The sequence below is a fragment of the Portunus trituberculatus genome, chromosome 45 (assembly GCF_017591435.1).
Source record: "Portunus trituberculatus isolate SZX2019 chromosome 45, ASM1759143v1, whole genome shotgun sequence".
NCBI lineage: Eukaryota > Metazoa > Arthropoda > Malacostraca > Decapoda > Portunidae > Portunus > Portunus trituberculatus.
Window position 1 is genome coordinate 12465141 of NC_059299.1, and position 13724 is coordinate 12478864.

General features: G+C 39.4%; 2 protein-coding genes across 5 annotated transcripts in view; one reads left to right on the forward strand and one right to left on the reverse strand.

Moving 5' to 3' along the window:
* The window catches only part of LOC123519302 (adenosine kinase-like), a 36970-nt gene that overhangs the window by 15909 nt on the left and 7337 nt on the right, over window positions 1-13724 (forward strand). For all 3 annotated transcript variants that reach the window (XM_045280471.1, XM_045280472.1, XM_045280473.1), the window contains 6 exons: window positions 4831-5038; window positions 5696-5831; window positions 7176-7321; window positions 11543-11713; window positions 12089-12239; window positions 12427-12513. In XM_045280471.1, coding sequence (XP_045136406.1) covers window positions 4831-5038; window positions 5696-5831; window positions 7176-7321; window positions 11543-11713; window positions 12089-12239; window positions 12427-12513 — 899 coding nt within the window. The remainder of the gene's footprint in view (window positions 1-4830; window positions 5039-5695; window positions 5832-7175; window positions 7322-11542; window positions 11714-12088; window positions 12240-12426; window positions 12514-13724) is intronic.
* Window positions 1-13724, reverse strand: part of LOC123519301 (oplophorus-luciferin 2-monooxygenase non-catalytic subunit-like) — an 85689-nt gene that overhangs the window by 5459 nt on the left and 66506 nt on the right. Inside the window, exons 2-4 of one of the 2 annotated variants that reach the window (XM_045280470.1) lie at window positions 3325-3820; window positions 3043-3160; window positions 1493-1724 (exon numbers count right to left, since the gene is read on the reverse strand). In XM_045280470.1, coding sequence (XP_045136405.1) covers window positions 1493-1724; window positions 3043-3160; window positions 3325-3745 — 771 coding nt within the window. In that variant the 5' untranslated portion in view covers window positions 3746-3820. Of the gene's footprint in view, window positions 1-1492; window positions 1725-3042; window positions 3161-3324; window positions 3997-13724 lie in introns of those variants that run through there. The other variant, XM_045280469.1, reaches the window with a different exon arrangement.

Here is a 13724-nt window from a genome sequence, read left to right on the forward strand (position 1 = left end):
ACAACTTGAAACAAGCAACTTACCAGTATCATTGAGAACTGCATTCATCATCCCACCTTCCTCTTATGCTAGGGTCACACTATCATGATCTTTGCTCCTGACAGCAGGGAGGTTAGTTGAGGAAATTGCGGTGTGTGGCAGCCCCTTATGTAAGAGAAACAACTAAGATATGAAAGTCTTTATGCAAATTATGTACAGACAGTAGCAGGGGTTGGTAAGACTTTCTGGTGGTGCCACAAAGGTCGGCCGCATAGGTGGCTCTGCCCATACAAGATTTGGCGCGAAAGATATGAGGCAGCTAGCAGAAAGCATGACTTGTCCATGTTAACAACTGTCTTTAGTACAGTGGTCCTCCCTTAATGTGTGGGAAAGGGACCTAGAAAATGTGCACACATATCGAAAACACACTAACCAAATAATAGAACAGTCTTCAAACAGCAGCTGACTGCTCCAGACTGTCACATCAGCCTGCTCTATGCCACCATGCATCGCTCCCTAATGAAGAAAAAGAGCAGTAAGTCTGCCAGTGCTTCCCCTGTAGCCAATGCTGTTGTGCTGAGCTGCTAGTGCATCAACAGCTACTGTTGGAGATCCTCCCCATCAGTGAGGGCACTCAAGTCAGCCAAGCTACCCAAGATACCCTTCCTGCTGTCACACATCTCAACAGTGATGCTGAGGTGCTTTTGAACCCCACCCTAACTGATAAAAACTATGAAAAAGGAGATGGCGACAGGGATGATGATGTAGATGTGGACAACCATGATTGCTAGCAAAAGTAGCAAATTGTGCCTGTTCCTAGGATTGATCAGAGCAACCAGTTTCCTGAGGTTGTCCGTGTTCTCCATTGTAAATATGAACTGAAACTGCTGTTGCAACTATGGAAGTGAACTGGAGCTGTGGCACAACAGTCATTGACGACAATCGGAATACTGTTGGTTTATGTCAACGCCAGTAAAATGAGTCTTATGTTTGTACAAGTGCATAAAGATTGTCTTGTGGAGGCATGGCCTTGTCTTGCATAATTGGGGCAGGAACAGAGACAGTGGTACAACAGTGGAACAACTATCATAGAGGTTTACGATTAATATATGATTGTCTTTAACGCCAACACGCTTGTCTTTTGGTAATTGGATGGGAAGCAATTCGCATAGCAGAGGATGACTATATACAAATTTCCTCATATTTTACTGTTGGCAGCAAAGACCATGATAATGTGACCCCAGCCTTACACTTCACTACTTATCATTCTTATTAATCTTCACACTCCATTTTCTCCTAAGCTCTTTACCACCTAAACTTTACTCATTACCAACAACACTCACTAGACTCAGAACTCCATTTCGTACTCATTATTACTCCCAACTACGTAAATGCACCACATCCTTGCCAAATCCCTTACCCAAACAAGAAACCATACATAAACATCACCTTTCAATCAAATACATGGTCTATGCACTACTGTTAATACTGGAATTATGGAAGGAAAGCTAACCTCATCAAAGGGGAAGTGGGTGAGGCCATAGTTCCACCTGAAGACAAGATTAGTGAGAGTGCCTTCACTGCCCTTGAATGCCCCAGTCTCCACAACTGTGAGGGATGTCATGCTCTCCACCCATATGCTGGTGAAGGAGACATCCCCAAAGGTGTTGGCAAGGAAGGTGTCTGAGCGGGAACTACCTTTGAAATTCTTCAATAAGGGAGACACCAGCAAAAAGGACTCAAACCTGAAAGAAAAAACAAATATCCTTTATTAATCTAGTATGATTTTGTGTCGTGAAAGTCTTAAGCACTGCAAAACTTTGTTGGGATTTCACAACTTTGTTACCAAAATATACAACACAACACTCCAATAGTATTGTGTTGATTCAGGTTTGCAAAACTCGACACAATGAATGAAAAAACTGAATGTTGTTATAAATCATACATTTTACATTGCAGGATCAAAGGATTTTCTTGAGTTTAAACTGAGTGTTTTATAAAGTTAATGATATCACAAAGTCAGTGATTTTTTTTTTTTTTTTTTTTTTTTATTATTTTTTTATCGCCTATAGCACCTGTAGGCATACTCAAAGAGTATATGTGGGAAGTGCTGTTAAGCTTCTGCCCATTAGTGGTGCAGGCAATTTTATTTATAGTGGTACCAATATTAGGGCCCATATTGCCACCCAAGCACATATTTGGTGTAACCACCTAGAACTTGGGTATCATGGTGACATGTTGATAACTTTAAACCATTCGACAAATGGCACAGCTTCAAAGCAGTACATGGTGGGATTCGAACCTACGCGTGGACGTTTGCCCAATCCCACACTCACCACCTTATTCACTAGGCCACTGCCACCGGCATGTACTACAGTGATTTCAGAGTGAAAGTAGAGGAATTACAGAGTACCAGTAGTAGTAGTAGTAGTAGTCATCTGAACTGAAATCTATGAAAGTGAACTTGAGATATTATCAATGATGTACAAGCTTTGATAAATTGTCAAGGCATCACCTATCAGTGTCTAGACAAGCACTCAAGCAGAAAGTGAGATTGCCTATCATTGACCATATTTGGTCTACAAACATGCCATACACACTTTAAATAATGCATGTAATACACAAAGGCTTATTGTGCTGTCATCATTGTCATCATCACCATCAAAAAGAGTATAGATAGAGTGGCAGGTTTTGAGCCTTGACTTGCCCATTACAGTACGTATATACCCTTTACACCTCACCTTGTGTCTTGCCCATTGCTAATACTCGTATTGTTGTTATGGTTGGGAGCCATTTTGGGCATCATCACAAATCAAAATAGCTACAGTGTATGCCTTGAGTTTATAGTTAACTGAGGCTATTGTCATTATAATGATTTTTCCAAAGAATATACTTTTGTTTGCTTACATAATCCTTATGAAAAGAACTGACTGCAGCTGTATTAATTTAACCCTCCCATGATGGGCTATATATCCACATTCAAGAAATAGGACATGTTAGCATTATTTTATGAAGATGTTTTATCCTATGTAACTACAGAGAGAGAAAGAGAGAGAGATCTACCTTGGGTTAGGGAATGCTGCAGTGTGGAAAATGGTGAACAGCTGCTGGAAAGAAGCCACAACGGAGCAGTTGATGGCACGGGCACATGGATCACAGGTGCAGGGCGTGATGCTCTCGGCTGTATTGTGGAATGAAAACAGTGAGGCCAGATTAGAATGGAATAAGATAAATACATTCGTCCTTATTATCATTATTATTCATATTTACTTATCTAATGAGTTATTTAAAGATAAAGATAAAAGACTCAATGGAATAGGGATGAAGGATGGTTGGTTTACTCACCTTGAGGACAGGCAAATGAACATTCCTTGGTCTTTGTGTTGTTGGTCTGTGGGGTGCCTTCCTTGCTAAGCCTCGTCAGGTCTGGCAGAGTCTTCAGCTTTCCTCGACTTGGGTATCTCCTGTTCATATCAAGAATTCTGGCTTCAGTGTTCCTTGGGACATAATGAGATCTAATGTGGTTGTCTGGAGTGTTGTGTGATTTGTCCTGACTTGCAAGTTTATCATCATGCACCACAGTTGCTTCCTTTCCTTTGACATCAGACTTTTCTTGATAAGTCAGGACCTGTGTTTCCTTCCCCTTGATGTATGAGGTAGTGTTCTGTGAGGTCTCCAGGAAGTTGGGGTGGTGGTGAGTGTGTTGAGGCGGTAAAGCATACACACACCCGCCTGCCACAACTGCTAACACAAGGAGAACATTCATACTGTTTTCTTCTTCTTTCTGTAAGGGCAGTTGTGTGTAGATCTCAGGAGAGTAGCTGTGAGGCAGTCCTCAACTCTGGAATGTAATGCACACTATGCAGGGCTAAGGGCAAGTCCTGTGGCTGTGTGATAGTGGGAGGTGATGTCAACATGATGATTGATAACAACTTTTTTCTTTCTTCACCTGGACAGAAGACGTCATTCACACCAAATCTCTTATCTTTGTTAATTTGTGGACATGTAGTGACAGGGATGATGACTCACACTGATTGCTGCAAGTGAAAGAGAGAGAGAGAGAGAGAGAGAGAGAGAGAGAGAGAGAGAGAGAGAGAGAGAGAGAGAGAGACTTATTCTTGCTTGCCTCAATGATTTATTCCTTCCCCCTTCCTGCTCAGCACATCTATCATGCCTCAGAGAGTGGTGTGGATAGATCTATTAATATCTACTATTACTGTTTTTTTTTTTTTTCTCTCTAACAGTGTGCTGTTGTGTTACTGTTACTAATCTGGTAAAATTAATTGTCATATCTGATGTATGGAATTTATCTGCTTTATTTGATTTGATGTTTAGTGTTGCAGTACAAATTCAGACTGGGATCTGGTTTATCTGATGTAAGATACTCACAGTTTGTGGAAGTGCCCAATAGGTTCCTGTTAATTTATACCATGTTTAGTTTAGTTAAGGTGAGCTGAGACTGATTAGCTGATAACATGATGTACACTTTTTTCTAGTGGTGATAAAATGGCTGATAGCATATATAGATCATAAGTATTTTAAGCAATTCTCATTAGATTCCTATGAATGTACATATAATTAAATGCTATGAAAAATTAAAAAGATCATCTTAAAGTTAACACTCAAGCAATTGTTTTGGTAATTTGTACATTAATAAAATAATTCATTAAGCCAAAAGATTTGATTGATTATGACAGAAGATGCAGATGTCATAAAGCAGTAAGCATGTTATTTCCTAATCAGTCAGAGAGAAGATTGAAGGAAAATATAGAAAATGTTCCATGCTAATGCCGATCCATACAACAAAGAAGAAAGAAGAAAACCTTAAACTAATGTAAATACTTTTTTCAGTGAGGGCAGCTTGTTTGGGGTGGGTAATCCCCTGCTTGACATTGCTGTGAACACAGACAGCGAGTACCTCAAGAAGTATGAGCTGGAGGCCAACAATGCCATCCTGGCAGAGAAGAAGCATGAGCCCATGTACAAGGAGATGGCTGACATGGAGGGGGTGGAATACCTCGCTGGGGGAGCAACACAGAACTCTATGAGGGTGGCACAAGTGGGTCTTCTTACTACCACTTTCTTCCACACCCCAGTGTTGACTTCACATCATGAGCTGTCTCTTATTCTTACACTAGTGTTTCTTCCATATTTCTTTTATATTTATATTGCCATCCTATGTTTTCTTATTTTTCCTTTTATACATCATTATCACCATCTTTTGAAAGACTTCTTAAGTGCTTGCATTTGTTTTTGCCTTTATCATCTAGTAGCCTCCATGTACAGACCTCTTTCATTGTACAACCTTAGGATAATTTCTTTTCAAATATATATTCTTAAGTTAACCTTTAAAAACTACCAACTGCATTAAACAATTGATTACTAAATTCTAATGATGTCACCTTCAGCTAAGTAGACTGCACAGCAGAACCCTGAGTATGTGATGAATATGATGCAGAAATTATTGACCTGCACCCTTCTTATCATTACTCATGATTACTTAGTAGAAAGGAAACTGAACTATCACATCACTTAGAAATATTCAATTTGAAACATACTTGATGACATATAGTTCAGTTTTGTTTTTGTAACTGGTTGTCTACTATGTTTTTCTGTAATTTGTACATCTCTCTCTCTCTCTCTCTCTCTCTCTCTCTCTCTCTCTCTCTCTCTCTCTCTCTCTCTCTCTCTCTCTCTCTCTCTCTCTCTCATGCAGTGGATCCTGAGGAAGAAGCATTGTGCTACCTTCATGGGCTCAGTGGGAAAGGATGACTTCAGCAAGACCCTGGAGCAGAAGGCAGAGGAGGCAGGTGTGAAGGTCAAGTACCAGAAGCAGGATGACCACCCCACAGGTAAGGGCTGCAGGCTACTGTGTGGCCTCTTCTCACTGTCGTTGTTGGTACAGTCTTGGTCAGAAGTCAAGTAACATACCACACTCATCTCAGCTGTGTTTTGTGTCTCCCCTTGGTCTTCAGTCCTTTGTAAGGAGACGTCAGCAGATTAAACTTGACTTTGAGAGAAGAACAAAATACCGTGGAAGAGAGTGTAGGTTTGGTAACTTGTCATCACATCTATTTCTTGCTGGGAAAAGGGATGTTCACACACTTCTGCACTCTATGCTTTTAAAAAGATGCAGGCCTTCATCATTGTAGTAAAGCCATCAAAGACATATGTAATCACATAGACTGATAACTTCCTGGGAAGTACTGTTGCTGCCACTGTTGCCAGTTATAATTTATTGAAGCAATTTTCTAACTAAGAATTCTCTTGTTTTATTGGTCTATAGAGGATATGAAATAAGTGAACATCTTGTACATGTAAGTGTGTTCCATTTTAATCCCTAATGTCTTGCCAAGTTATAATTGCCATAGGACACCCAAAGTACTGTGAACTTGAACTATCTTTTTACCTGAAGCTATATGGATGTGGTATAGCTTAGCATTATAATATCCAAATATATCACACACAGAGTAGCATTTGTATGTATATATACCTCAATGTCCCACACAGAAGTTTCATCAGTACTCCTGATTTCCAAGCTGTAAATCTATCACAGAAAGGCATATACACTCAGTCATCACCTATGGGCAGTGAAAGTGACAATTGGATGTGTCTAAATTTTGAATTTCAAATCATACTTTGCACTTAGTTTTGGAAAAGGAATATCTTGGCATCCAGTCGTACATTTAGAGTAGAAGGCAGACGTGCAGTGAACATCATACATTACATTAAGGCATCTTTGTGGGATAGAAAACTCCATATATCAGAATCTGTGCATTAATTTCAGATATAAAGCACAAGAGGTTAGTTACTTTACTTGTTTTCCACTTTCCTGATGTGAAAGTTGAGTTTGATGAGATCTGTGACTGCCAGGGATGGTATACATCTTTGTCACTCATGATTTCAGTTTCCTTCCATCCACTGCTGCAGAAGATTACCACCAAGCTTCATTGATTTCTTTGATGCAGAAACACTAATTTGTAGGTGCTTCTTTACACTGTGGAGAACATTAGAACTTCTTTCTTGTTTCCACCAGAGTAACTCTCCCTGGTTAACACTTCTTTGGGTGAACCCTGAGGTGCATGTTTCTCTCTTCATTAGATGTAATATTGTATTCCAGTATCATAAAGACTTCTGCCTTTTTCTTAATCCACCTTTTCCTCCATCCTCTCCTCTCTCTCCTCTCCTCTCCTCAGGAACTTGTGCCGTCGTTATCACAAAGAATGGAGCATGCAGGTCGCTTGTAGCTAACCTTGCGGCTGCCAATCACTTTTCCAAGTCCCATCTGGACGTCCCAGAGAACAAAGCCTTAATGGAAAAGGCCAAATTTTATTACATCTCAGTAAGTTTAATTTTCTTATCTTTGGAGTTAGAAGATAGTGAATGCCAAAAGATGTATATTTTAAGATTTTTTTATTTATTTACTTTTTTGTTATGATAGTTTAGGATTGAAATACATTATAGAAAATCAATAAACAGTCATGGGACTCTGACATAACTATAAATGCTTCTTGCTTTAAATATATTTGTGTGTAAATATGTATATATATCAGCTTGATTAGGATACACTTATAAAATATTTCTTTTTATTCTCTTTATGGATGTGGGCGGTAAAAAAGGCTTTGCTTTGTGAAGACTGGCTTTCTAATATTCAAAGCACCAGCAAGAATTTGCAGCAATGCTACTAAAATGCTTTCAAGCTCATAGGCAAATTGAAATTTGTATCTTTAAGGAAAACTGTGTGTGTGTGTGTATGTATATATATATTTACCTAGTTGTAGTTTTACAGGGCTTGGGCTTTATGCTCACGTGACCCCGTATCCATATCTACACTTATCCAATTTTTCTGTAAAACTATGTACACTCTTTGCTGACACCACTTCCTCACTCAAACTGTTCCAAGTCTCAACACATCTTTGCAGGAAACTATATTTTTTAACATCTCTCAGACATCTTCCCTTCCTCAGTTTCTTACTATGCGATCTTGTGCTTCTAATGTCATATTCTTCTCAGGATTAGTTTCTCATTATCCACTTGATCCAATCTGTTTATCAGTTTATAAACTTGTATCAGATCCCCTCTCTCTCTTCTCTGTTCCAGGGTTGGTAGATCCATAGCTTTTAGTCTCTCCTCATATGTCATCCCTTCAAATTCTGGAACCATTCTTGTAGCCATTTTTTGTAGTCTCTCCAACTTCCTTATGTGTTTTTATATATATGTGTGTGTGTGTCTATTAATGTGCTTTTCTGGAGACAGATTACTCTGTACAGTCACTCCCAAGTCTTTTTCTTCACTGACTTCAATTACAGTCTTCCCCACCAGCTGGTAGTCTTTATATGGTTCTACCCATTCTCATTACACAGCTTTTGTTGGTATTGAATTCCATTTGCCACGTCCTGCTCCATTCATGTATTTTGTCCAAGTCCTTCTGCAGTATATTACAGTCATGCATATTCCTCACTCTCCTCATAATTTTTGCATCATCTGCAAACATATTCATATAACTTCTCACTCCCTCTGGCATGTCATTTATATAGATCAGGAACATGATGGGACCAAGCACCGAACCTTGGGGAACTCCACTGGTTACCTTCCTCCAGTCTGACTTCACTCCCTTCACTACCATCCTCATTTCTCTACCTGTCAAATAATTTCTCATCCACTCCGTCAGATTTCCCCTTATTCCTCCGATACTACTTAACTTCCACATCAATCTGTTATGTGGTACTTTATCAAATGCTTTTTTTAAGTCTAGGTATACACAATCAACCCATCCATCCCTCTCTTGTAAAATATCGACCACTCTTGAGTAGAAACATAGCAAATTTGATACACACGATTTCCCTTTTCTAAAGCCAAACTGTTTCTCACTTAGTATTTCTTTGTTTTCCAGGAACTCACACCACTTGCTTTTGATCACTTCTTCACATATCTTACACATAATGCTGGTCAAAGAAACAGGTCTATAATTCAATGGTTCCATCGACATCCACTTTTGTAGATTGGTACTACATTTGCCCTTTTCCATTCTACTGGCACCTGTCCCGTGTTGATAGATGTTCTTGTTAAATCTAAAATTGGATCTAGCAACTGCTCTTGACATTCTTTTAACATTCTTCCAGACACACCATCTGGTCCCATTGCCTTGTTAACATCTAATTGACTCAAAACTTTTGCAATATCACTCTTTGTTACTATAATTTCTTGCATTCATCTTGTCACAGGTAACATCCATCGATTGAATTGTGTTTCTTCTGTAAATACTTTGCAGAAATTCTCATTCAATTTTTCAACAATGACACTTGTATCTTCATATATATATATATATATATATATATATATATATATATATATATATATATATATATATATATATATATATATATATATATATATATATATATTCTCCAATTTATCAACTGTTTCTTTTTTCTGTAATTTACCATTAATGAATTTATAAAACATTTTGGGATCACTTTCACAATTCTCCACTATTCTCTGTTCAAATTCTTGTTGTGCCCTTCTTCTCACTTGAACATATTTATTTCTTGCATTCCTATATGCTTCTCTCTCCACTTCCTCATTATTTCTCTTGTATTTTTCCCATGCCTTTTCCTTCTCCCTTTTGCCTTGTCACAGGTTTTGTTAAACCATTGATCTCCCTTTAAGATTTTCTTAGTATATTTTGGCACAAAGTTCTCTGCCCTCACTATATATTTCCATAAATTTTTCATATTTTAACTGCATGTTTGTTTCCTGGTACATTTCGGACCAATCCACATTTCCAAAGTAATTTCTCAACTCCTTATATCTTCCCTTAGCATAATTTAGGCATTCCTCCTTGTATCCAACTTCATTATCTTTGCTGAACCCCACCTTTACCTCAAATTTCAATAATTCATGATCACTCTTCCCCAAAGGACACTCATGCTCAATCTCATTTTCTAGATTTACTCCTTTGTGAATATCAAGTCCAGTCTCGACGGGGCATCACCCCTCCTTCCCTTGTTGGATGCCTCACCCACTGTGTCATCAAATTTCCCACCGCATAATTTAATAGCTGCTCACCCCATTCTCCACCATTCCCCACTTCAAATTCCTCCCAATTGACGTCTTTACAGTTGAAATCTCCAACTATAACCAGTTTTGCTTTCTTTGCAGCTTCATTTCTCATTCTTTCCAATGTGCTTTCCACCATACTATTATACTGATCATTTGACCATGCACTTGTTTTTGGTGGTACATACACAGTTACAATATTGATATCTTGCCTTCCATCGGTCACCACCACACCCACCACTTCCTCCTCGTCTCCTCCAAGGCACACATTTTGCACTATTAAGTCTTTTCTTGTTAACACAATGATTCCACCTCCACTTTTATTCACTCTATCTTTTCTCCACATTCTATAATTTCCCCCTCCAAACCAATCTATTTGTATATTCGGTCTCAATTTAGTCTCCACTATACACATAATATCTGGTTTATTTATCCCTTATGTGTGTGTGTGTGTATTTACCTAGTTGTATTTACTTAGTTGTAGTTTTACAGGGCCTGGGCTTTATGCTCGTGTGGCCCCGTCTCCATATCTACACTTATCCAATCTTACTTTAAAAGAAAAGTGTGTGTGTGTGTGTGTGTGTGTGTGTGTGTGTGTGTGTGTGTGTGTGTGTGTGTGTGTGTGTGTGTGTGTGTGTGTGTGTGTAATTTACCACCCACCACCACCGCAGTCATCTGCTGGTCACCCAGACAGCCTTCCCCATTATGGAGTGAGCTCAAAGTTCATAGACCGATATTCAGGTAGGACTGAGATCACAACATACTCCACACAACGGGAAAGCAAGGCCACAACCACTCAAGTTACATCATGTACCTACTTACTGTGTGTGTATGTGTGTGTATTTACCTAGTTGTAGTTTTACAGGGCCTGGGCTTTATGCTCATGTGGCCCTGTCTCCATATCTACACTTAATCCAATTTTTCTTTAAAACTATGCACACTTGTTGCTGACACCACTTCTTCACTCAAACTGTTCCACGTCTCAACACATCTTTGTGGGAAACTATATTTTTTAACATCTCTCAGACATCTTCCCTTTCTCAGCTTTTTACTATGCGATCTTGTGCTTCGAATGTCATATTCTTCTCTCAGGATCAGTCTCTCATTATCCATTTGGTCCATTCCGTTGATCAATTTATAAACATGTATCAGATCCCCTCTCTCCCTTCTCTGTTCCAGGGTTGGTAGATCTATAGCCTTTAGTCTCTCCTCATATGTCATCCCTTCAAATTCTGGAACCATTCTTGTAGCCATTTTTTGTAGTCTCTCCAACTTCCTTATGTGTTTTTATATGTGTGTGTGTGTGTGTAAATCCATATTTTTAAGGGATGACTTATTTGTGTACTTTCATCAGCTCTAAACTCACAAATTAGAAACTAATGTATACATTCCTTCATTTATATAAAATCTATAATCTAGATCAGGCTTTAGAAAGAAATATAACTCCCACTTATACATCTAGAGAGATTTGTGGCTGGTGTGTGAAATGATGCTGTGTCCTCAGGGGTTCTTCCTTACTGTGTCCCCGGAGACCATCCAGACTATTGGGAAGCACGCCTGTGAACACAACAAGGTGTTCAGCATGAACCTGTCAGCACCGTTCCTGTGTGAGTTCTACAAGGAGCCCATGATGGCTGCATTCCCATACATTGACATTCTCTTCAGCAATGAGACTGTGAGTGAACACTCCTACCAGGTGTCAGGTGGTACTTTACTTTGATATTATAAGCAACTGTCTTAGTACCTTAACAGTATTGCTTTACCTCCTACCTATGTTAATATAGATAAATAGATAATACATACCGAGACATTGGTGTGCATTTCTAATGTAGTATGTGACTGTGTTTACTATGTGACTGTCTTGTTCAGTATTGTTATTCAGAATGGAAGCTTGTATATGTCACTAGGGGGACATCAATTGTACATTAAGTACTGCAATGAAATATTACACTTCTGGGCACTGCAGTATGAATAAGTTTTGTAGCTTGAAACTGCACACCACATGTGACTACAGCAACATTTTAACACCAAATGTTTTACATCTTGGCAGGAAGCAGCCAAATTCTCTGAGGTGCAAGGCTTTGGCCTGACTGACATTCGGGAGATTGCCCTCAAGGCTGCATCACTACCAAAGGAAAACAAGAAACGGAGTCGTATTGTTGTCTTCACCCAGGGAGCTGACAATATTATCCTGGCCAAGGGTGAGTGTGTGGCAGGCTTACCCATGCAGTCAAAGTGGATATTAGTGTGGGTAGTTCATAAACACTTCATACTGAATATTAATGCAACCATTCATATGCACTTTGTTTTTTCTCCCTCCCATTGATTGGATGCATTCATGTTGAACATCAAAGCTGCTGTCTGATGTTAGTTAAATCTTCTTACCAGATGGAAAAGTGAAGGAGTTTCCAGTGGTCAGACTGCCTGAAGAAAAGCTGATTGATACTAATGGAGCTGGTGATGCCTTTGTGGGAGGTGAGTGTTTTTTTTTTTTTTACATTACAAGGGCACTGGCCAAGGGCAAACAAAGTGTTGGAAAAAAAATCCCGCTGGTTGCCAGGCCCTGTTAAGAGGAAAGTAGAAAGAGAAAAAACAAAAAAATCTAAAAGGAGGGTCCAGTTAACGTAAGAGGTGTCTTGACACTCCTCTTTTGAAAGAGTTTAAGTCATAGGCAGGTGGAAATACAGACACAGGTAGAGAGTTCCAGAGTTTACCAGTGTAGGGAATGAAGGAGTGAAGATACTGGTTAACTCTTGCATTAGGAAGATGGACAGAATAGGGATGAGAAGAAGTAGAGAGTCTTGTGCAGCGAGGCCGCAGGAGGGGAAGGCATGCAGTTAGCAAGTTCAGAAGAGCAGACAGCATGAAAACAGCGGTAGAAGACAGATAAAGATGCAACATTGCGGCGGTGACTTAAAGAATCAAGACAGTCAGTTAGAGGAGAAGAGTTGATAAGACAAAAGCTTTAGATTCCACCTTGTTTAGTAAAGCTGTGTGTGTGGATCCCCCCCAGACATGAGAGCCATACTCCATACACGGGCAGATAAGGCCCTTGTACAGAGCAAGCAGCTGGGAGGGAGAAAAATGGACGAAGACGCCATAGGACACCTAACTTCTTGGAAGCTGATTTAGCAAGAGTAGAGATGTGAAATTTCCAGTTTAGATTTTTAGTGAAGGATAGACCGAGTGTGTTTAATGTAGAGGAGAGGGAAGTTGAGTGTTATTGAAGAAGAGAGGATAGTTGTCTGGAAGGTTATGTCGAGTAGATAGTTGTAGAAATTGAGTTTTGAGGCATTGAACAAAACCAGGTTTTCTCTGCCCCAATCAGAAACAAGTGAAAGATCAGAAGTTAGGCGTCCTATAGCATCTCGCCTTGAGTCATTTAATTGTTGTTGGGTTGGGCGTCTGTTGAACGCTGTTGAATAATGCAGGTGGTATCATCAGCATAGGAGTGGATAGGGCATTGAGTCAGATTTAGGAGATCATTGATGAATAATAGAAAGAGAGTGGGTGATAGGACAGAACCCTGTGGAACACCACTGTTGATAGTTTTAGGGAAGAACAGTGACCGTCTACTACAGCAGCAATAGAACGATCGGAAAGGAAACTGGAGATGAAGGTACAGAGAGAAGGATAGAATCCGTAGGAGGGTAGTTTAGAAATTAAAGATTTGTGCCAGACTCTAT